At 42.4% G+C, this 25,244-nt stretch overlaps 1 protein-coding gene across 2 annotated transcripts in view; it reads right to left on the bottom strand.

Annotated features, from left to right (window-relative positions):
• Window positions 1-24,887, bottom strand: part of cdk19 (cyclin-dependent kinase 19) — a 49,818-nt gene extending 24,931 nt beyond the window's left edge. For both annotated transcript variants that reach the window (XM_017450329.3, XM_017450337.3), the window contains exons 1-4: window positions 24,581-24,887; window positions 18,594-18,669; window positions 5,009-5,119; window positions 4,363-4,503 (exon numbers count right to left, since the gene is read on the bottom strand). In XM_017450329.3, coding sequence (XP_017305818.1) covers window positions 4,363-4,503; window positions 5,009-5,119; window positions 18,594-18,669; window positions 24,581-24,708 — 456 coding nt within the window. In that variant the 5' untranslated portion in view covers window positions 24,709-24,887. The remainder of the gene's footprint in view (window positions 1-4,362; window positions 4,504-5,008; window positions 5,120-18,593; window positions 18,670-24,580) is intronic.
• Between the last annotated feature and the right edge of the window lie 357 nt (window positions 24,888-25,244).

Below are 25,244 nucleotides of genomic sequence, written 5' to 3'. Positions count from 1 at the left end.
ATGGGGTCAGCCATAACATTAAAACCACCTGTGTAAGATCCCCTTGTGCCACCAGCAGCTGTCTGACCTGTCGAGGCATGGATTCGTACCTCCTGTAAGTTTCGAGGCGGGGCCTCCGTGGATCGGACTTGTTTGTCCGGCACATACCACAGACGCCCGGTCGGATTGAGATCTGAGGAATCTGTGTGTTCTGAGGGTGTGATCCGACACGTTTCTGACGCAGCCGGTATTACCCTTTTCAACAATTTGTGCTACCGTAACTCTTCTGTGGGATCGGACCAGACGGGCTAGCCTTCGCTCCCCGAGCACCCATGACCCTGCCGCCGGTTCTCCTTCCTCGGACCACTTTCTATAAGCACTGCACACCGACAACACCCCACAAGACCTGCCGCCTTCTAGACATGATCTGACCCAGTCGTCTAGCCGTCTAGCCGTCTGGCTCTTGACGAAATCGCTCAGATCCTTACGCTCGCCCGTTTTTCCTGCCTCCAACACATCAGCTTTGAGAACTGAGTGCTTACTTGCTGCCTGATAAATAAACCCCACCCCTCGACAGGTGCCACTGTGACGAGATAATCAACGTTTTAACGGTTCTCGGTGGTTTTAATGTTATGGCTGATCGGTGTACCTACAGCACTGTGCTAGTATTAAGCCCTATTCGGAGCGGAGTGTTTAATATCTGTGGGGAGGGACGCTACTATGAGATTAATACGACTAGAGCGTGGATAGAGTGTGGAATTGGAAATCAAATCGGCCTGTAAAGTAGGAGATTACCCCAGGACCCTACGTACGGTTTCACCCCATCCGAACAGGGCTTTAGACGATGTGCGCTTCGATTTTTATACAGTACAAGTAAAATAACGACAGCTGATATTAATTTGCACAGATTGGGGGTGTAATTACTTACGGATTTCGGCTGGTTCCTCGCTTTTTCTTAGCGTGTTCGGTACTTTTTTTCCCCGTGTCATTCCGCTTTATCACACGCAACTTCATTTCTGGACTTTTAATGTCGTGAATTCTTTCTCTTTGCGGATTTCTTGAGTGAACACCGAAGTCTGGTGAGGATTTCGTGTGGATAGCCTCGTCGGAAATGAGCGAGCGGCGTCAGAATGGAAAAAAAACGTCGCTCCCGTGAGCATTCGCGGATTCGGTTCCGCTCGCCGTTCGCACGCCGCGCACGCGGAATTTCACGGGAGACAGTCGGCGCGTCTGCACCACAGGATGTCGAGGTAAACTGATACTAATTGATACCGAGAGGATCGGAAGGGTTTAAATGGGATTCCACAACACCGGATAATCTGGGAAGATAAGTGTTTAAGATCGAGACAGCTTCTGTAATTGTTATATTGGGTACGTTTTAGTCATTACTGTTATGCGCCGGGGTTTAGTCACATCGCTCCACGCGTGTTGTTACATGTATGTATATAGCTCGGTATTTAAGCTTGTTGATCCAGTTATGAGCCAGAAACAGCGTGCTACTTTACTAGAAAACATGCTCTACGTTGAGTTGTAGATTTTTTTTTCGGGTCACGGCTCTACAAGTGAACGTCGTCCAGAGAACCCGACTTCTGGCCTGAAAACTTCTTGGTTACGTCCTGATTCTCCTGAGTTTTGTTGTAATGGTCGGTGGGGGAAATGGAAAGCCTTATTGTTTTATACACCCAGGGCTAGAGTACTGAATCAGTGAATCACTGAGCAGTGAATCAGTAGAGTACTGAATCTTTTGCAGTGACGTTCCATATGTTTCCGAAAAGCGCGGTGTTTCGGCTGCGCTCCGGAAGCAAATAACTCGATTCGCATCCACGGTAGGGAAAGACTTCTTCGATGTGAACACAAACATCTATACGCTACATAACAAACATCTAAAACGTCTATAAGCCCCGCCCTAAAGCAGAGCCCAGGATCGGCCCCGGGTGTTTCCCAGCCCGCATACTTACCGTAAACAGGTAGTGTGGTAAGATAATACACTGTCTGTGGTAACAGGTGCATGATGACACACTATTCCTTTCACTGGACTGTGGTTTGGATTGTTAATATATATATATATATATATATATATATATATATATACACATATAAATATATATCATCAGTGAGACTCGTCGTGTGTTTAGTGTGTTGTTTCAGCTGCTTCCTCCGAACTAACGGTGTAACTACTCGCGATACTGAATCAGTGCAGCCGAGCCATAAATATCAACATGGAGGCAGTGATTCAAACACACACACACACACACACACACACACACATGAGCCCGTGGGAACACAATAATACTCGCAATCTCACAGGAACAGAGTGGACATAATAATACAACACAGGAGAGAGAGAGAGAGCGAGAGAGAGAGAGAGAGAGAGAGAGAGAGATGGGGGGGGGGGGGGGGTTGAGAGAACTACACTGCGACTTTCACCAAAACATTTGATCGGGACTACGTCACAACATTTGAAAGAAATGAAACCAAATTTCATGGCGCAATCAAATCGAGAAAAATTCAGATAAGAAAACTTGAGCATAACAACAGCTGGATATGTAACAGCTGGATATGTAACAGCTGGATATGTAACGGCTGGATATGTAACGGCTGGATATGTAACGGCTGGATATGTAACGGCTGGATATGTAACGGCTGGATATGTAACAGCTGGATGTGTAACGGCTGGATATGTAACAGCTGGATATGTAACGGCCACGAGCTCTGAGAGACGGCCGGCGGACAGATCTAAAGTCAGTCACATTCCTGCACCCCCAAGTGTCTGAGCGAGTCATTTATTCATGTATGGTGTATTTATTTGGTTATGTCAGTGCCTCAGCAATACTGTACCACAGTTTCAATTAGAGAGAGACAGAGTGAGAGAGACACACAGAGAGAGACAGACAGACAGAGGGACAGAGAGAAACAGAGAGAGAGGGAGAGACAGAGAGAGAGAGACAGACAGAGGGACAGAGAGAAACAGAAAGAGAGAGAGAGACAGAGAGAGAGAGACAGACAGAGGGACAGAGAGAGACAGAGAGAGAGAGACAGACAGAGGGACAGAGAGAGACAGAGAGAGAGAGACAGACAGAGGGACAGAGAGAGACAGAGAGAGAGACTGACAGAAAGAGACACAGAGAGAGAGACAGACAGAGAGAGAGACAGAGAGAGACAGACAGACAGAGGGACAGAAAGAAACAGAGAGAGGGAGAGACAGAGAGAGAGACAGAGAGAGAGACTGACAGAAAGAGACACAGAGAGAGACAGACAGAGGGACAGAGAGAGACAGAGAGAGAGACAGAGAGAGACAGACAGACAGAGGGACAGAAAGAAACAGAGAGAGGGAGAGACAGAGAGAGAGACAGAGAGAGAGACTGACAGAAAGTGACACAGAGAGAGACAGACAGAGGGAAAGAGAGAGAGAGAGAGACAGAGAGAAAGACAGACAGACAGACTGACAGAGAGAGAGACAAAGTGTCTAACATGCCACTGTAAACCCTAAAATCTCACAACACCGGGCTCTCTTCATAGTGTAGGGTTTAATCCTACATTTACATTTACATTACATTTATCCGTTTAGCGGACGCTTTTATCCAAAGCGACTTACACATGAGAAAATACGAGGAAAGCGGTGTATCAAGCGGAGAACGACACAAGTAGTGCAACTGCACACGATCTTTAATCGAGTTCCAGAAGAAGCAGAGTGCAGAGTCGAGGTGTAAGTCGAGGGTTTTTTAGGGGTTAGTTACGTTCTACTTGGAACCGTCTCTCAAAGAGAAACACTGGTAGGGTTCTACAGGGTTCTGTAGGGTTCTACAGGGTTCTATAGGGTTCTACAGGGTTCTGTAGGGTTCTGTAGGGTTCTGTAGGGTTCTATAGGGTTCTACAGGGTTCTGTAGGGTTCTACAGGGTTCTGTAGGGTTCTATAGGGTTCTACAGGGTTCTGTAGGGTTCTGTAGGGTTCTATAGGGTTCTACAGGGTTCTGTAGGGTTCTGCAGGGTTCTGTAGGGTTCTATAGGGTTCTGTAGGGTTCTGCAGGGTTCTGTAGGGTTCTGCAGGGTTCTATAGGGTTCTGTAGGGTTCTATAGGGTTCTACAGGGTTCTGTAGGGTTCTGTAGGGTTTTACAGGGTTTACAGGGTTCTGTAGGGTTCTATAGGGTTCTGTAGGGTTCTGTAGGGTTCTATAGGGTTCTACAGGGTTCTGTAGGGTTCTACAGGGTTCTGTAGGGTTCTATAGGGTTCTGTAGAGGACGTTTCAGTTCTGTTAAGTTTTTTTTTTTAATTGTATTTAATTTTAGGACAAAAATATTGTTTAATTCCGGATTTTAAAAAAACCACATGACATTTAGCCATGGTGTGTGTGTGTGTGTGTGTGTGTGTGTGTGTGTACTGACCAGGTCTCGGTGTAGGACCCAGTTGGCGTGGAGGTAGTGGATGCCGTCCAGGATCTGGTACAGCAGAGACTTCACCATTCCTCTGGGCAGCTGCATCGGCTTCTTATTGGCCTTCGACGCCCGGTGGAACTTTATGATGTGCTGTGAGTGTGTGTGTGTGTGTGTGTGTGTGCGTGTGTGTGCGTGTGCGTGCGTGTGTGAGAGAGAAAGAGAGAGAGATATATCTATATATACACTACGATAGTCAAAATGTAGACATTATACAGTAATAAGCAGCTTTGACTATTTATTATTTTTTTTTAATGGATGTTTTTGCTTTAATACGAAACCGTTTCCACAACTACGTCGTTTTCATTTATAACTCAGGAGACCCAGTGAGGATCTCAGCCTGTTCGGGAACCTCCTGAATAAAGCTCTGTCATGAATTCGAGGGGAAAGGATGCAGAAACAGTGTGTAACTCTTCATCAGTCAAAAAAAAAACCTACTTAAATACTTTAACTAGTCGCTGTGTAATTATCCTCATCACTGATTTAAAAGAGTAGAAAACAGTAAAAACCTACTGTGAGCAGGGGTGTACAAACTTTTGACTGTTCGTGTGTGTGCTCAGGGGTGTGTGTGTGTGTGTGTGTGTGTGTGTGTACGTACCCACAGGTCGTGCTCTGCGTAGTCGAAAAGGAGCCACACTTTCCGATCGCTGTGTGACAAAAACACTTTCTGTAGTGCGATGACATTCGGGTGCTTCAGCTCCCTCAGCAACTGTAACACACACACACACACACACACACATAATATGAGCAATTATTTATTCATTTTATCTCATTTGCATTAACTATTTTTTTTTTCCTCAGCTACAATTCCCAGTTTCTCCCTATTTATTCTTATATCTTATTTATTTATTTATTTATTAATAATTGTTGTTATTATTATCTTAGAATTTGGTCTTCGGTGATATTTCGTGTATGCACCAAGTGTTTTTTTTGGACTTTAATATAACATATCGAGGGGCCACGCCCCGTTTTTTTTTGTTTTTTTTTTGGTCACAGCCTGGACACTTCCGACTGTTGTGGGTGGGACACGTCGGATTCTAGCGAGCATTCGATTGAACGGGAGAATCTGATGAAACTTTGAAGTGCAGAACGACGTCATCAGTGGTAGAGAGAGAGAGAGAGAGAGCGCGAGACCGTAAATTTCGAACGCGTACACGTCGTCAAAATGCGTATTTTGTCATCGTTTTGAAGCGCGCTAACTCATAGAGAACCTTAAGGCTGACCAATTCATCCTACAAGCCACAAATCAAAAACCAGTCTGATCTCATGGGGACTTTAAAAACAATGTGGTCTAAAAAAAACGAATAAATAAATAAATAAATAAATAAAGTGTTTTTTCTATGGAGATTTGTCCACTGTGGTCACGTGTCATTACGTCCTGCTGTGACGATAATGACGGACAGCGTGTCTGCAACAGCGGGTCAGACTGGGTGTGTGTGTGTGGGGGGGGTGTTTATTTAATACCGAACCTAAGACGTTAAATCTGTTATTTATCGACGGCGATGTTAAACCCTGACACGTTTAGTTCAAACGAAACGAACCGGAAGCCGTGTACAGCGGGTTCTCTTTGTTATTTCTAGCTCTAGGAGGCCGTTTCCTTCTTATAATATTTTGCAATTCATCTCCTCGCAACGGCCTGTGTGGGTAATGTTATACTGCGCACACACACACACACACACACACACACCTATCTAATCGCGCTGCATTATTCAGCATGTCCGGGGATTGCTGTTGTAAGGAACGCGGCTTTCGTGACATACTTCGCTCTTCTATTTCTATTCGCGGTGTTCACATGTCCGCATTTTCCCTTCGTCCGTATCCGTCGACTTTCTATTTAAACACAGTGGGTAAAGAGTCCTAAAAGTGATACAGTAGTGAACAAGCAGCCATTTTGGAATTCAGCCACGTAGAAGAAGCACTATTGGTTCTCATTTTTAAAAAAAATAAAAATAAAAAAAAACCCCTGGTGTCCGGTTGAGACTGAAGAAGGGCTGGGATCTCGCGGGACGGAGCGGTAAAGTTTCGCAGGACGAATAAGAGGTGTGAACAGAGCGAAGTATTTACAGCATTCGTTGACTCATCCTTAGTAACTGCCTGGTCAGGTTCGCGGTGGTTTAGACCTCTAGACAGATACTGGAAAGTTTCTGATGCGATTATGATCTTGCCGTCGTTGTTTAATTATGGCTTAAGAATGCACACACACACACACACACACACACACACACACAGCAGTTGGTTTGGTTAATATCTATCTGCGAGGTTCTTTAATGCTAGCCCTTGACTTGCGGAGAGCGATAACAGTAAACATGGAAAATAAGATGGCTGCTATCCCAGAGGTAATTTCTCATGCGAAGGGTATGACTCAGCTCAGAATTTACACACACACACACACACACACACAGGAAGAGAGAGAGAGAGAGAGAGAGAGAGAGAGAGAGAGAGAGAGAGAGTGCGTCAGAGCGCTTCAAACAGTCTCATCCATAAACATTAAGTACCAGGCTCTTCTTGGTTCTAACAGCCACAGGAACAACAACAACAACGACAACAACAAACCCCAAATGTTTCCTTTTTACTTCTTTAATGTGGTAAAGCACTGCATTCAGTGTTCTGGGTGATTAATTACATACAGAGGGATTATAGTGTTAAAGCAGGGTATGATTTGTATAAGCAGGGGCTCACTCGAGCTTTCGTACTTCTTGTAAATGTTCTAGATGAACTCGACGAATGTACGCTGCATTTTTACATTAGAACTGATCCTCAAAAGTCCAGGGGATATGAGACAGGCTGGAGGACAACGTTATTAGCTATTAGACAATATTTACATTACAGTCGAAAAGGAAGGTGTTACAGTGGTAAAAGGCTTGTGGTTATTGATCTGATATAACGGGTCAGATTCGGGGTTATTGATCTGATATAACGGGTCAGATTCGGGGTCATTGATCTGATATAACGGGTCAGATTCGGGGTCATTGATCTGATATAACGGGTCAGATTCGGGGTCATTGATCTGATATAACGGGTCAGATTCGAGGTTATTGATCTGATATAACGGGTCAGATTCGGGGTCATTGATCTGATATAACGGGTCAGATTCGGGGTCATTGATCTGATATAACGGGTCAGATTCGGCGTTATTGATCTGATATAACGGGTCAGATTCGAGGTTATTGATCTGATATAACGGGTCAGATTCGGGGTCATTGATCTGATATAACGGGTCAGATTCGGGGTCATTGATCTGATATAACGGGTCAGATTCGGGGTCATTGATCTGATATAACGGGTCAGATTCGGGGTCATTGATCTGATATAACGGGTCAGATTCGGGGTCATTGATCTGATATAACGGGTCAGATTCGGGGTCATTGATCTGATATAACGGGTCAGATTCGGGGTCATTGATCTGATATAACGGGTCAGATTCGGGGTCATTGATCTGATATAACGGGTCAGATTCGGGGTCATTGATCTGATATAAAGGGTCAGATTCGGGGTCATTGATCTGATATAAAGGGTCAGATTCGGGGTTTATTGATCTGATATAACGGGTCAGATTCGGGGTTATTGATCTGATATAACGGGTCAGATTCGGGGTTATTGATCTGATATAACGGGTCAGATTCGGGGTCATTGATCTGATATAACGGGTCAGATTCGGGGTTATTGATCTGATATAACGGGTCAGATTCGGGGTTATTGATCTGATATAACGGGTCAGATTCGGGGTTATTGATCTGATATAACGGGTCAGATTCGGGGTTATTGATCTGATATAACGGGTCAGATTCGGGGTTATTGATCTGATATAACGGGTCAGATTCGGGGTTATTGATCTGATATAACGGGTCAGATTCGGGGTTATTGAGTTGTTATAACGGGTCAGATTCGGGGTTATTGATCTGATATAACGGGTCAGATTCGGGGTTATTGATCTGATATAACGGGTCAGATTCGGGGTTATTGATCTGATATAACGGGTCAGATTCGGGGTTATTGATCTGATATAACGGGTCAGATTCGGGGTTATTGATCTGATATAACGGGTCAGATTCGGGGTTATTGATCTGATATAACGGGTCAGATTCGGGGTTATTGATCTGATATAACGGGTCAGATTCGGGGTTATTGATCTGATATAACAGGTCAGATTCGGGGTTATTGATCTGATATAACAGGTCAGATTCGGGGTTAGATCTAGATCCTACATCCTGTACTATATACACCCCGAGTGTGCCCACAGCTGAATACATTTGTCCGTATTAATCAGTACGTTTCTTTAATGCTGTATTACAGTGGTACCCCGATACCCATTTGTGCTGCTAGTTTTTGTTGCTTTGAAGGCATTTCATCAGCCTGGGTTAACAGTGGGGGGGAAAAGAAACGTAGGAGGAAACAAAAACACTGACATGGAATTTGCCATCTTATCTCTCAGTCGAATGCAATCTCAAGTTCCTCATGTGTCTGATGTTTAAGCATGAAGGTGACAATGAGGTCTATTTGTGTATTCGTAGAACAATAAGGGCAGACCAAATGGGAGCTCATTGTACAGTACGATTGAGATGAATAACTCACACACACACACACACACACACACACACACACACACACACAATGCAAACAATAAGGACATTCCTGACTGACATTTTGAACAATTTAAGCATTGTGTAACTTTTTTATAGAGGAGGGGGGAAAAAATCTTGACAAGCAAGAATGAAGAATGAGACTGGAACACGGCGGACAAAACTGGACTGAGCCAGACGTCTCCATGGTCGAAAAAGCATTGTCGATCTCTCTCTCTCTCACACACACACACACTCACACACACGTGTGTGTGCATTAAGCCAAAGATTATGGGTCTACATGCTGTAATACAGAAGCTTCAATCATGCACACACACATTCGACCCTCACTATGGAAACACGGGGTTTCAGGTCTCCGCTTTACAAACACAACCGAACGGCGTGGGTTAGAGATAAAACCTCATCAAACTTTCACACGTCTACACACACACACTCGTATACAACACACAAAAACACTCGGCTCTCTTTATGTGACACTCGGCATGATTAAACCCTCTGACCCTTTCTAACACACACACACACACACACACACACACACACACACACACACACACACATCCTATTAGCATTGATGTGAAGCAGACTGTTGAGGAGGTGAGATTATCTGCTGTACTGTAAAGAAGAGACGAAGCGTTCACATTCATACAGCTTATCTTAAAGGGAAGGGGTAGCAAATGTATAAATAAATAAATAAATAAATAAATATACAGAATCCTCCACTGATTGGAAATGTGTTCAATGAGTCAAGACCTTTTTTTTTTTTTTTTTTTTTTCGGTTTCTGAAGTTCACTTCTTCCTGTGTGTGGTGGATCTACGAGGCTAAGCGCGGCTTCTGAGAGAAAATCTTCTTGATCCGTTTTTTCCTCCACACCGCTGGTCACCTGACTGCTTCGCGGACTCGAAGAGAAACTCCGAATCCTGATGCGAGACGACCGACGCGCACGGTCGATTACGCACTGCATGTAGACGTGAGGATTAAACGAATCCCGAAAGACTTAAAGAATAAAGGCGGCACCGAGGTTTAAAACCAGGTACAGTTACGTTCCGGAAGAATTAGACCACACGTGGCATAAAAACTATAACCCGACCCAACAGGGTAACGGAACCGGGAAGGAAAAAAACAACAACAATAGCGTGACAAGCGACGGAGGTCATAATGAGAACTTCCGCTGTGAATAATTATTCAAGGTATCGACGAAATGATATATTAATATACATATATACACAACACACGATCGTCATGATGGCAAGACTGCGTTAATGGGACGGTACTGGTCATTCCTACCGGAAGACCGAATTAAAAGAGGAGAGAAAAGAAGTGAAGAAAAGTAAAGGACAGACGACAAGCAAACCAAATAATAAGACACAACCCACACGGAAATAAGACTTTTTAAGAGCAGAAAGGGTGAAATAGAGAAAGAAAGAACGAAAGAAAGACATTTAAGCTCAATGTACATCACGATCTGCATAAATGAATGGAAAACAGAGGAAGAAAAAGAAAAAAGGATGAAAGAAAGAAAGACAAAACTCACATATCACTGGCGTATTAGGGTCACGTCATTACTGTTATTAGGGTTACGTCATTGGCGTTATTAGGGTCACATCATTACTGTTATTAGGGTTACGTCATTACTGTTATCAGGGTCACATCATTACTGTTATCAGGGTCACGTCATTACTGTTATCAGGGTCACGTCATTACTGTTATCAGGGTCACGTCATTACTGTTATCAGGGTCACGTCATTACTGTTATCAGGGTCACGTCATTACTGTTATCAGGGTCACGTCATTACTGTTATCAGGGTCACATCATTACTGTTATCAGGGTCACATCATTACTGTTATCAGGGTTACGTCATTACTGTTATCAGGGTTACGTCATTACTGTTATCAGGGTCACGTCATTACTGTTATCAGGGTCACGTCATTACTGTTATCAGGGTCACGTCATTACTGTTATTAGGGTTACGTCATTACTGTTATTAGGGTCACGTCATTGGAGTTATTAGGGTTACGTCATTACTGTTATTAGGGTTACGTCATTACTGTTATTAGGGTTATGTCATTACTGTTATCAGGGTCACGTCATTACTGTTATCAGGGTTACGTCATTACTGTTATTAGGGTTACGTCATTACTGTTATTAGGGTTACGTCATTACTGTTATTAGGGTTATGTCATTACTGTTATCAGGGTCACGTCATTACTGTTATCAGGGTTACGTCATTACTGTTATTAGGGTTACATCATTACTGTTATTAGGGTTATGTCATTACTGTTATTAGGGTTACGTCATTACTGTTATTAGGGTTACATCAGTACTGTTATTAGGGTTACGTCATTACTGTTATCAGGGTCACGTCATTACTGTTATCAGGGTCACGTCATTACTGTTATCAGGGTTACGTCATTACTGTTATTAGGGTTACGTCATTACTGTTATTAGGGTTACGTCATTACTGTTATTAGGGTTACGTCATTAGTTATTAGGTTTACGTCATTACTGTTATTAGGGTTACGTCATTACTGTTATTAGGGTTACATCAGTACTGTTATTAGGGTTACGTCATTACTGTTATCAGGGTCACGTCATTACTGTTATCAGGGTCACGTCATTACTGTTATCAGGGTTACGTCATTACTGTTATTAGGGTTACGTCATTACTGTTATTAGGGTTACGTCATTACTGTTATTAGGGTTACGTCATTAGTTATTAGGTTTACGTCATTACTGTTATTAGGGTTACGTCATTACTGTTATTAGGGTTACGTCATTACTGTTATTAGGTTTACATCATTACAGTTATTAGGGTTACGTCATTGGCGTTATCAGGGTTACATCATTGGCGTTATTAGGGTTCCATTAGCGTAAACATTTGTAAGTTTTGGAGTTTAAACAGAGGCGTGTGTTTACTCCTGATTTCATTATATATAGCAGAATGAAGTGACCTCAGTGACCTTGATAAAGGCACATAGCGAGCATGAAAGCACATAGCGTGTTTAGCTACTGAGCTCATCTTACACACACTGAGAGAATGACCTCCATACACTCTCGCTCACTGGTTCAGTCCAGTTTCATCCACTGCAGGCCTGCTCCGAAGTGTTTGTGTGTATGTGTATGTGCGTGTGTGTGTGTGTGTGTGTGACAGAGGGTGTACGTGCTGTGTGCCAGCTTCGCCAATGAACACTCACACAATGCCGATGGATTCTTTCTGGAGCACGTGCATCCTGTTTCTCCAAACCGTACACGACTTGGCATAACGTGCACACACACACACACACACACACACAGTATTGTTCTCAGACATTTTCCTCTCTTTTACCATTCTACAAGCTTCTTTTGGGTATAAAGTAAACAATAATACAAAAAACAAAATATCTTTTTTCCTCTCTTTAATAAGAATCAACACAAAGTACTCACAGTGGTAGAAACTGTTGCACTGTATGATTTCCTCATCTCAGAGTTGAACACTAGTTACACAAGGCGAGTGTGTGAGCAGGTCAGTACGGTGAGTGCACAGTAACTAAAGAGAATTAGAGATCAGGAGGACTCTGGCAGCGAACTGGAGGAGTTTTGACAGATTTAACTAGACACCGATGCAGCGAGTGTCAGGGTCAAAGGTCGAGCCTTAACCAGCTGCCCCTAATGCACATTACACACGAGGCCATGTGCAGCCTGTCTGAACGTGAGATGAAAGAAAGAAGGAACGACACAAATGACAGACGAAAGAAAGACAAAAAAAGACATCAGAAAGAACGGCACACAAACAGAAAGGGTCAGATGAAAGGAAGAGAGAGAGAGAGAGAGAGAGAGAGAGAGAGAGAATGCTTGATTATTCAGTAATAAGGCCAGCAGTAATTATCTGATTGCTGAAGGGCACAGCTGATTTGTATAAGTGTAAGCTGTAGGACTTTTCTTTGAAACTAGACACCATCGTCTTTCAATTCAATTCGATACAATTGTATTTGTATTGCGCTTTTAATAACGGACGTTGTCTCGGAGCAGCTTTACAGAAACGTATAAACACAGGATGGAGATTTTAAGAGTGCGAACTTATCCCTGTTGAGCGAGCCGGTGGTGACGGTGGTGAGGGAAAAACTCCCTGAGATGATACGAGGAAGAAACCTCGAGAGGAACCGGACTCGGAAGGGAACCCGTCCTCATCTGGGTGACGACGGATAGTGTGAACGTAAAAGAAAGTTCGTTATGGTTTAATATGAAGTCTGATATACGTTCTAATATACGCTACTGCTGGGGAGAAAATGCGTTCTTTAAACGTTCTTTAAATGTTCGGTCTACAAGAAGAAGCCTTTATTTGTCACGTGAACAATACAGCACGGTGAGATTCCTCTTTCGCATATCCCAGCGTGTTAGAAAGTAGAGCCGGAGCAGAGAGGGTTAAGGGCTTTGCTCAAGGGCGCGGCAGTGGTAGTTTGGTGGACTTAAATCCCCAAAATACCGATCGGTAACCCAAACCCTTAACCACTGAGCCACCACTACAACTACAAACAATCTCTAAAAGGTCCAGAAGTCTCGCTGCGACGGCACTAAATGCCTCGGGAAATTTTCATGATCTGTTTGACGATACAAAACTTACATAATGATTGATGCGTCATTTTTTCCGGTATAGCCCTAACGATGTATGAACCAACAACTAGTTGTGCAAATATTTACATATATATATATATATTAACCCTAGTTAAATGGCTGAAATCACATTGAGGAACTGTTTGGTTTTGAACCAGACAAATATGCTAAAGCTGCACCACATGGCAACACACACACACACACACACACACACACACACACACACGTGCAGCAGGTTGAACAGAAGTAAAAGGGCTTATTGTTCTAGTCAATCGCTGGTCTTTACTTCATAGCCTTTCCTCTTTTTTTTTTCCATCTGCGGCTGTTAACTGACAAAGTAAAAAAAAAAAAAAAACGCCAAGAACTCACCTTTACCTCACGTCAGTAGCGTTTATTTTTATTAAACGCTTAATAACTACACTCGAGAGCAACACGTCCTAGTCTCCACTTTCTAAGTCATGGCGTCTTGTAAAAATCCTTCGCTAATGAAACGCACAGTACGTGTATTTATGTGTCTTCAGCTACTTCACTCTAATTACACCTCATAAAGCTGCAGTAACACGCCGTAGTGAAGTCCTCGAAGCCTTATAAACATGACGTAACGCCAGAGTCACCATTCATCATGAGCGCCTTGCAATTTAGCTAAAAGTCAGAGAGGGTGTTCCGTCAGTGTTATAGACTGAAGAGGGAGAAAGAATAGGTGTTTAAATACGTGCGTGTTTGTTATCAACTCGCACGTTAGAAAAATGCTGTTTATAGCCATTTAGGATTTAATCGTTGTTTTATCAATTCTGAATGTCACTACTGAATACAATACTGAATAAATAGTCTTTCATGGTGTAGAACTACAGTGAAAGCATCGGATATAAAGAGAGAGATATCTCACGTAGAATTATTCAGTGTTCAAAACACTGGTAAACAAATTAAATATATGGTATTTTGAGTGGTGTAGTAGTAGATCTGAACACTTCTGGCTTTACAAAGTTCAGGTAAACTACATGACAGACACATAGGCCACGCCTCCTTCACAGAGCCTGATAGACACATAGGCCACACCTCCTTCAAGGTGTCTGACAGACACATAGGTCACGCCTCCTTCACTGTGTCTGATAGACACATAGGCCACACCTCGTCCACTGTGCCTGACAGACACATAGGCCACGCCTCCTTCACTGTGTCTGACAGACACATAGGTCACGCCTCGTTCACTGTGCCTGATAGACACATAGGCCACGCCTCCTTCACTGTGCCTGACAGACACATAGGCCACGCCTCCTTCACTGTGTCTGACAGACACATAGGTCACGCCTCGTTCACTGTGCCTGATAGACACATAGGCCACGCCTCCTTCACTGTGTCTGACAGACACATAGGCCACACCTCCTTCAAGGTGTCTGACAGACACATAGGTCACACCTCGTTCACTGTGCCTGATAGACACATAGGCCACACCTCCGTCACTGTGTCTGACAGACACATATGCCACGCCTCCTTCACCGGCCTCATAGACACATAGGCCACGCCTCCTTCACTGTGCCTGATAGACACATATGCCACGCCTCCTTCACCGGGCCTGACAGACACATAGGTCACTAGGCCTGTAACAGTCCAGTCTTTAATTGCCTATGACATTTTATACACTGAGATCGGATCCTAATAGATCTGTTATTAGATTGTAATCGTTGTTGGAACATCTCTAATAAATGTGTGTTTGTGTGTTTTATAGCAGAGTAACAGCTTCTTCCTCCATCTTAGACACACACACACACAGACAGCAGCAGGAGACAGTACAGAGCCGACATGCAGAAAGAAGAGTGATTTGAATGAGTTGATTTTCATACGAGCGTGCATGCGTGCATCCAAAAAACCTCACTCTAAACCCTGACTTTTCTAGAAACTTCGCACTGCTCCCTCATGCACACAGTGACATTAGGTTATTGCTTCCTGGGATCTGAACACAAGCAATTCAATGTAGGCTGCATCTAGGCTGGTGAGGGAACGGCTGCGTATAGCTGCTGCTGCAGTGGTGGTATAAGAGGAATAAAACACTTCAGGACGTGTCGTCGGAGGAAAGTCACATCACCCTGTCGCTGATTATTTCCCCACAACAGCACCGCAGTGTTTTATTCCTTACATGTCAGTATCGCGAACAGATAACAGCCGGCCTTTACCGCTCTCTGATGAACACACACTGCTCTAGCTGATTGTCTGCACAAGGATGTGTTTTGGCTCCACAAACTAAACGCCGCTCGTGTTTTGACGAGTCGAGCGAAGGTCATCCGTGTTTTGACGGTGGCCAGGAAACGGGAGCTGATGCGCCGCGGCCCAGGTGCGTTGCTCTCGTCACACAGCTCTAATTAGGAAGAACGAGGTGTTGCTGGCAATCCGGAGCAATCCATAAGGAACGTCGAACCGCTTATAGTTAGCACGAGGGCCCCTGGTGCATTGTTGCTAATGAGACCAGATTCAGCAGCAACAAGAGCAATAACCATGTTTACACGCCTCTGCTGACTAGGTAACGATAGAGAGGAGGGTGTCATCAGAGCTGGGTTTAACAATCCCCCTCAGAGAGAGAAAGATAAGAGATAAGAGATAAGCTCCTATTGCTATTGTTAATTACTTCCTGAAATGAGGATTAATGAGGCTCTGTGGCTTTTCTACTTACAATAGCCATTTGTATTCAGCAAATGTTCATCACTCAGATGCGAAGACCAAATAAATATCTGATAAACGTACACCTGCTCAGTGATCGGAGAGAGTCCATGGGATGCGGAAAGATCAGTCTGCACTGTTCAGATATCAATACTAAGATAAACTGTCACAACACCCTACTCCAAGAATAGTGTGGGTATCATCAGTACTTCAGTAGCACATACCTTCTCTACCGACCAATCCCGCCCACTCGCGCAGAAAGTTTGACCAATCCCACCCACTCGCGCAGAAAGTTTGACCAATCCCACCCACTCGCGCAGAAAGTTTGACCAATCCCGCCCACTTTAAAGTAAAGTTTGACCAATCCCGCCCACTCTAAAGTAAAGTTTGACCAATCCCGCCCACTTTAAAGTAAAGTTTGACCAATCCCGCCCACTCTAAAGTAAAGTTTGACCAATCCTGCCCACTCTAAAGTAAAGTTTGAGCAATCCCGTTCACTCTAACGGAAAGTTTGACCAATCCCGTTCACTCTAACGGAAAGTTTGACCAATCCCACGCACTCTCACAGAAAGCTTGACCAATCCCACTCACTCTAAAGTAAAGTTTTGACCAATCCCGTCCACTCTAAAGTAAAGTTATGACCAATCCCGTTCACTGTAACACAAAGTTTGACCAATCCCACCCACTCTAAAATAAAGTTTGACCAATCCCACCCACTCTAAAATAAAGTTTGACCAATCCCACCCACTCTAAAATAAAGTTTGACCAATCCCACCCACTCTAAAATAAAGTTTGACCAATCCCACCCACTCTCACAGAAAGCTTGACCAATCTTGTGAACTCCTGCAGTAATTATTGTTGTTTGTTTCTGCCCAAGATGTTTTCTAATGACCTTAGTTGGTTATATTTCCCCAAAAAAATTCAGGAAAAACACGTAAATGTGCACTGGACAGAATTTAGGCATTAGCTGTTACAAAGTACGCCTTTGCACACAAAGCTCCGCCTCCCAGGATCTATGTTGGCTGGAGGAGTTCATCCACATGAGTTTGCTAGCTAGCTAACCTTCCTGCGTCTCTTTCTACATGGCCAGTTATGACAAAATTACCAAAAACATGTGAAAAAAATAGTGACACTCCACAAAACCTTCTGATTTGTTGGTACAACTTCCAACGCCCCATACTGTGGAAAACTCTACCATATTTTACTAAACAGGCCCCGTTTTTCATCCCAAACTTCCACAGCTCTCCCCACAACAACAGTATCTGAAAACGCTGCCTGTTTAGTGCCGGATTCCACCGTGTTTGCATTTCTGGGCAGTAAAAAACGAGAACGTGTCTGTAACATGACCGGCAGGAAGTAGGAAAACACGGAATTCAGAATTCCTGAAATGCATATCTGTATCACTCGAGCCGATGACGTTGCGATATTATCAAGACACTGCGTGATCGCTGAGACGCTCTGTTCGCTCTGCTTCGATAAGCGACCGTGTACAGACCTGGGACGGCTCCACAAACCAAATCATGGTCGTCTGGAAGGACTAAAGTCGTTAGATGAGTCAAGCGAAGGTCATTCGTGTTTTGACGGGGGCCAGGAAACGGGAGCTGGAGCAGAGAGGCCCAGGTGCTTCGTTCTCATCACACAGATCTAATTAGGAAGAACTAGGATGTTGATGAGCATCTGAAGTAACCTATAAGGAACGTCGGCTGCTTATAGTTAGCCCGAGGCCCACTAATGCATCGTCGGTAAGTGGAACAGACTCGACAGCGGCGAGAGCAATAACCGTGTTTACACGTCTCTGCTAACCGGGTAACGATAGACAGACGGACGTCATCGGAGTCGGGTTTTGCTGCACGCTCCAGGCTTTACGAGGGACGCGGAGTCCTCGAATCGCCATTTACTTTCTGAAACGTTAGCACGGAACACCAAAGCAGACCCGCCTTACGAATAAATATATAAGATACGATCGAACGCTCGTCGGCGTACAGTAAGGACGTTAGGCCGTCCGTGAACGTTAGCAGATGTGTCTTCAGATCAATTTGAAGAAGCTGATTATTGCTTCATGATACAACATATAAGAGCCAATCAGATTAAAATATGCAATGGAGGGTTGCCAGGACGAGGAGGAGGGGCGTTTACGCTTTTCCGATTTGCATATTCATGGAATCTGGGTTTTACTGATGAAGTGTAAAAGTATAGGCACTTCTGATCCACAGCTTCAGAGTTTCGTCATCACCTTCACTCTAAAATAGTCCACTATTGCACTCGACCCCGTGTTTAAAACTGTAATAAAAACTTTTGTTCCTGGTTAGATAAGATTGCTTAAGATAGTAAGCTAGATAGTAAGCTGAGGTGCTCGACTCACCGCGATCTCTCGGCAAGCCGACATGGAGATACCGGTGCCTTCGATCTGTTTGAGGGCGTACTCCTTCTCGTCCTTCCTGCACACACACACACACACACACACACACAAAGTAAACACATCATCAGTAATGACCGAGACAACTTCAGAACGCATAATGGATTAAAGAGCGCCTTCACTGTGATGAAGTGTGTGGTGAAATATACCGATTCTAATAAACTGGCAGCAATAATGATTGTTTTTTAAAGGAGGCTAAGAACCATCCTCTTAACAAATATGTTTTTCAAAATACAGAGCTGTGAAAAAGTATTTGCCCCCATCCTGATTTCTTCTGTTTGTGTGAATATCTCGCGCTAAACGGTTTTAGAACTTCAAACGGAACACGGCGTAAAACAAAGGCTACCCTGATTAAACACACAATACAATTGTTATCTATTTATTTATTTTATTGAAGCAAAAACACCTATCACCCATGTGAAAAAACTAATTAAAACCTTAAAATCTGGTTGTTCCACCTTGAACAGCAATAACTGCAACCGAAGGCTTCCGATATCTGGAGGTCGGTCTTTCACTTACTTCTAGGACTAGGACTTACTCCTACGCTTTGGATCGTTGTCTCGATGCATAATCCAGTTGCACCGTGTTTCTCGCGATTATTACAAGTTCCCCAGGCCCTGAAGCAGTAACGCATCCACACACCATCACACTCCCTCCACCATGCTGGACCGTAGGTATGACGATCTTTTTGTGGAATTCGGTGTTTGGTTCACGCCAGATGTAACGCGACTCCTGTCTTCCAGACAGTTCCACTTTAGACTCATCATCCCACAGAACGTTCTCCCGAAACGTTTGAGGATCATCAAGCTGTGTTTTGGCGAAAATTCAGACGAGTCTTAATGTTCTTCTGGGTCAGCAGTGGTTTTCACCTCACCCCTCTTCCATGGATGTCATTTTCCCCCAGTGTCTTTCTGATCGTGGAGTCATGAACAGTGACATTTATTGATGTAAGAGACTCCTGTAGATCCTTTGATGTTGTCCTTGGGTCTTTTGTGACTTCCTGGATGAGACGTCACTGTGCTGTTGGAGGAATTTTGGAAGGTCGGACACTTCTGGGAAGGTTCACTACTGTGCCGAGTTTTTCCGTTTGGAGATAACGGCTCTCGCTGTGCTTCTTTGGAGTCCCAGAGCCTTTGAAATAGCTTTGTATCCCTTCCCAGACGTACTGATGTACTTCAATCACCTTCTTCATCATCATTTCTGGAATTTCTTTCAACTTTGCCACAGTGTGTTGAGAAAGTTCTATTCAAGTGTTAATCCGAAGGAGTTGACGGAGCAGTGATACAATATGAACAACATAAAACTGTACGAGACTCGAAGCAGAAACCGTGCCCGAGTGAACATTGTAGTAGTTGAGTTATTTGCTTGGTGTGCCACACATTTTGAATGTACCTGCATTAACCAGGCTCCTTCATAGTACTAAATCTCTGACTCGCTTTATACCCCTGCAGGGGAACGATGCTGAGAAACCCACAGGGTTTTGGCAGGCAGCCGTGCACCGCGCTTCACCTCCATTCGGCGTTAGATGTATACGGTTTTCCTTTTCCGCCGGGTGAATCTTATAAATCGGCCGTACGGAAAACAACTCAACTCTGCACTTTACTACGCCTACGTGCAAAAGCGTACGTACAACTCGCTCATACTACAGTTCACTGCTCTTTACGATATTTTTTTAAAAATCTAGAAACATTTTATTCGGCATTTCTTTGCATGTGCGTAAGACTTCTGCACGGTGCTCTATACGACACTTAGTAATTCATCCTTACAGACTCGGCTGTTAGCATGCGCACGGCAGGGTCATTAGCCTAATCGATCGTTTTGTTAGCTAGTAAACATGCCGGTGTACTCACCCAGTCCCATGTCTTTGTTTACGCAGAAACTCAACAGCTAATATTGTCTATCTATTTAATCGACTCAAGCTCCTGTAGCTTAGGAGACATTTTACTAGCTAAGAAAGGAAAATAACTTACATTTTGTTACCTAGCTAGCAAACAACATAAACTCGGCTCAATTTTTTTTTTTTTTTTTAATTTAAGTAAGAAATAAAAAACTTTGGGTCATGCTGGTATGGGAAATGAAACAACGCGGTTACTGTTACTACCTTGAAGTTGATTATTTTGCTATAAAAGCGCATCCTGAAGTGTTTCATTCCTCTTATAAAACAGCAATTTGCCAACAATTCTTGTTGAAATTTATTAGAATGACTTTTTTTTTTTTCCAGTTTATATTTACATTTAATGTCGTGGTTACTTTCTGTTCTCACGTACGTTATAGTAGCTATAATTCCATATTAGCGGCCTCCTTGACATTTAATAAAAACACGCGCACATCCGATTCTCAGAAAGACAAGACTGCGGGGTTTTAAATGTGGCGAGTCGAGGCGAGAAAACAGGACACGCACGTCTGACATACGGACGAGAAAACAACACGACGCAGATGGCGGACTAGCGTCTAGCATTCAAAGGAAGGGTTTTTAATGTGTAGGCCAGTAATGTCGAACCTCCGACACCAGCACAGGTGCATATCTCCATGCAAACGGCCTGTCTTATTGACTCACTGTATTGACACGCGCACAAAAAAAGCCGCAAGCTTATCTACGGGCGAGTACGTCTTACACGCGAGCAGAACGGCGTGAATATACTGTTCGGGTTAGGTATTACGTTAATATCGTTGAACTAAATTTCATTCGCGTGAACCATGGAATCTTCCCACAAGTCAAAATGAAGGAAACGTTCATCTAAACTATGCCTCGGCGGCGACGATAAACCAAAGCGTCTCGAATTCGATTAGCATCGCCACGGTAACGCCGGATTTAAATGAGCCATTTGCAACGTTTCCCAAACACGGTAAGAAGAAACGTTGCGCCCGTTTTGATTGGACGGCGTGTTATTAAAGTGTACTCGAGTTTCAGTTTTGTTTCGGATCTGAACTCTCCGTAGCTATAGAGGACAATTTGCATGTACCAAAAAAAAAAAAAAAAAAAAACTCTTTTGCATGCTGTTTCCTAATTCTACTTTGCATTTGACATCATTCACGTAACTAGACCTCATGAATCTCCCTCAACACTCAGTAACGTCATGCGCAACGATCTGACCGCACAGCTACGGTATATGAGTACTGGATATTTGGGATTGAGATATTCGAACCCTCTGTAAAGACCTGACTACTTTGAAATAACTGCCCGATAAAGAGAAACGGTGAAAGGTCGACAATTTCTGACAGCGTCGTGCTAAACATCTTACCTAGTAATCCAACATAATTTTTAAAAAAAAAGGAAATCCGCCGGAAAGCAGACTAGCTCTAACTTTAGCTTTTTACGCCTCTACACGGTGTGCAGTAGAGCTTACACTCCCCGTGTGATCCCGGAGAAAACAAGCTGTTCCCAAACACCCAACATCCTCGGCGAAAACTCTCACAAGGCCACGAAAGACGCCGCCACGGTGATTATTTAAACGCTCCGATGGTAGCGAGCAGACACGATTAGGAAAGATGTATGCGGTTAAAACACGCTTATGGCATTTTCCCCGTCGTCCGTCGCTACTTATTTTCTTCCAAACGCAACAAAACGCCCTTTTTCCTGTGCACCTGATGTTCCTGTATCTTAACGTGCCTTAAAGCACCTAGCAAATCAACGTAGCAGCCGTTCATATATACATATATATATATAAATACATTTGTAATAATTATACAATAATAGTAGTAGCAGCAGCAGTAATAACAATAATACAGTAGAGGTAGCAATGAGAGTAGAAGCAGTAGTACTAGTAGTAGCAGAAGTAATAATATTAACAGTAGCAGTGGTATTAGTGGTAGTAGCAGTAATAATAATGCATTAGTAGTAGTAGCAGCAGCTGTAGTAGTAATATTAACAGTAGTAGCAGTAATGATAATACAGTAGCAGAAAGTATTACTATTAACAGTAATATTGGTGGTTGCAGTAAATAATAATGCAGCAGAGGTAGTAATCAGAGTAGTACACGTAGTAACATTAACAGTAACAGTGTTATTATTATTATTATTATTATTATTAATAGTAGTAGTAGTAAGGAGAGTAGTAGTACTAGTAGTAGTAACATTAACAGTAACAGTGTTATTATTATTATTATTATTAATAGTAGTAGTAGTAGTGAGAGTAGTAGTACTAGTAGTAGTAACATTAACAGTAACAGTGTTATTATTATTATTATTAGTAGTAGTAGTAGTAGTAGTAGTAGTAAGGAGAGTAGTAGTAGTAGTAGTAGTAGTAACATTAACAGTAACAGTGTTATTATTATTATTAGTAGTAGTAGTAAGGAGAGTAGTAGTAGTAGTAGTAGTAACATTAACAGTAACAGTGTTATTATTATTATTAGTAGTAGTAGTAGTAGCAGTAGTAGTAAGGAGAGTAGTAGTAGTAACATTAACAGTAACAGTGTTATTATTATTATTATTATTAATAGTAGTAGTAGTAAGGAGAGTAGTAGTAGTAGTAGTAGTAACATTAACAGTAACAGTGTTATTATTATTATTATTATTAGTAGTAGTAGTAAGGAGAGTAGTAATACTAGTAGTAGTAACATTAACAGTAACAGTGTTATTATTATTATTATTAATAGTAGTAGTAGAAGTGAGAGTAGTAGTAGTAGTAGTAACATTAACAGTAACAGTGTTATTATTATTATTATTAGTAGTAGTAGTAGTAAGGAGAGTAGTAATACTAGTAGTAGTAACATTAACAGTAACAGTGTTATTATTATTATTATTATTAATAGTAGTAGTAGAAGTGAGAGTAGTAGTACTAGTAGTAACATTAACAGTAACAGTGTTATTATTATTATTATTAGTAGTAGTAGTAGTAAAGAGAGTAGTAGTAGTAGTAGTAGTAACATTAACAGTAACAGTGTTATTATTATTATTATTAGTAGTAGTAGTAGTAGTAGTAGTAAAGAGAGTAGTAGTACTAGTAGTAGTAACATTAACAGTAACAGTGTTATTATTATTATTATTAATAGTAGTAGTAGTAAGGAGAGTAGTAATACTAGTAGTAGTAACATTAACAGTAACAGTGTTATTATTATTAGCAGTAGTAACATTAACAGTAACAGTGTTATTATTATTATTATTATTAGTAGTAGTAGTAGTAGTAACAGTAGCAGTTTTAGTGGTGGTAGCAGTAATAATAATAATAATAATAATAATAATAATAATAATAATAGAGTAGTAATGGTGATAAGAGTGGGAGTATTAGTTTGGTATCTATGGTAACAGACACTGTGGCATCATATCTCCAGCTTTGCCTCAGAATCCGTGTATATGGTGTGGAAGCCTGATGTTTAAACCCCAGCAGTGACTCACGCTCCAGCGGATAACATCCGCGCGTTTACACTGTTCATTCTGTAATAATCCTTTATTAATCCTATAATCATCCTATCATCATCATCATCATCAACGGAAAAGTTCGGTTTAGTCTGAATGAATAAAAAAAAACACAACGGCTGTTTATGAAGCACGTGCGACGCCGAGAAAACGACTGACCAGGGGAATGTTTTGTCGTCGAAGTTTGTCTTTCTTTTGATTAAAAACAAACAAACAAAATAAATAAATAAATAAAAGAACAGAGATACTATTTAATATAACGTCGGAAGAGTGAAACAGTGGCGGTTGTTTGTGCTTCGTGTCACGCGCGCTACAATAAACAGCGCGCGAGCCGTCGGTTGTGTTTTGAAATGGGTGAGGAGGAGGAGGACCGTGTGTGTGTGTGCGTGTGTGTGTGTAAAAACAAAAACAGTGACAGCCTGAGCTCAGAAACACACATATACACAAACACACACATTCATATATGTATATATACATACACACGCACACACAAATCCCCTGCACGTGCGGTAAACTGATTGAAACACGCGCATGTGTTGTTGTTTTTTTTCTTCTTCTGTCCCGCTTTTTTTTCTTACCCATCTTTGCGCTTGGCTTTATAAACATGCCCGTAGGTGCCGCGACCCACTTTGCAACCTTCATATTCGAACAGATCTTCCACTCTCTCCCGTTCGGCGGCCAGCTTCGTTTTGAAGTCGTAATCCATTTTTTTGTTGTTTAACCCATAAATATTCCCTTAATTGACAATCCAATAAAATATTAATTATGCCACGCATTAATTAAATAATCGGATCGCTGTTGTTTTTTTTTCCCCCCACCATTTCCTTGTTTGGGATTTTTGGTCCGCTCCGCTCAACGTTCACTGGCTCGTTGACGTGTTTTCATCGGCGCGCAGAGCATTGTGGGTGACTGTAGTTTTCTGAGCGCGGGCAAAGCGTCCGCGTCGGCGATAGCGCAGGGTTTCAGAAACTACAAATCCGCACAGCGCGTCGCGGACCGCGCATTTGCGTAAACTTATATTACCTCTAAAAAAAATAATAAATAAATAGAAAATGCTGGTCTATATACACAATAGTAATATATAATGTTCGTTTGTAGAATTAGGAAGAAATGTTGAATTTAAATTTGAAAAAATCCCGTTGTGTGGAGAAATTGTTATTGTTTATTTATTTATTTTATTACAATTTCCATCACCTGTAAAAAAAAAAAAAACACAAAAAAAAACAATTATACTCTTTATTT

Source organism: Ictalurus punctatus, chromosome 2, assembly GCF_001660625.3.
Source record: "Ictalurus punctatus breed USDA103 chromosome 2, Coco_2.0, whole genome shotgun sequence".
Lineage (NCBI taxonomy): Eukaryota > Metazoa > Chordata > Actinopteri > Siluriformes > Ictaluridae > Ictalurus > Ictalurus punctatus.
The sequence above is the reverse complement of the archived record's forward strand: the minus strand, read 5'-3'. Positions and strand labels throughout refer to the sequence as shown.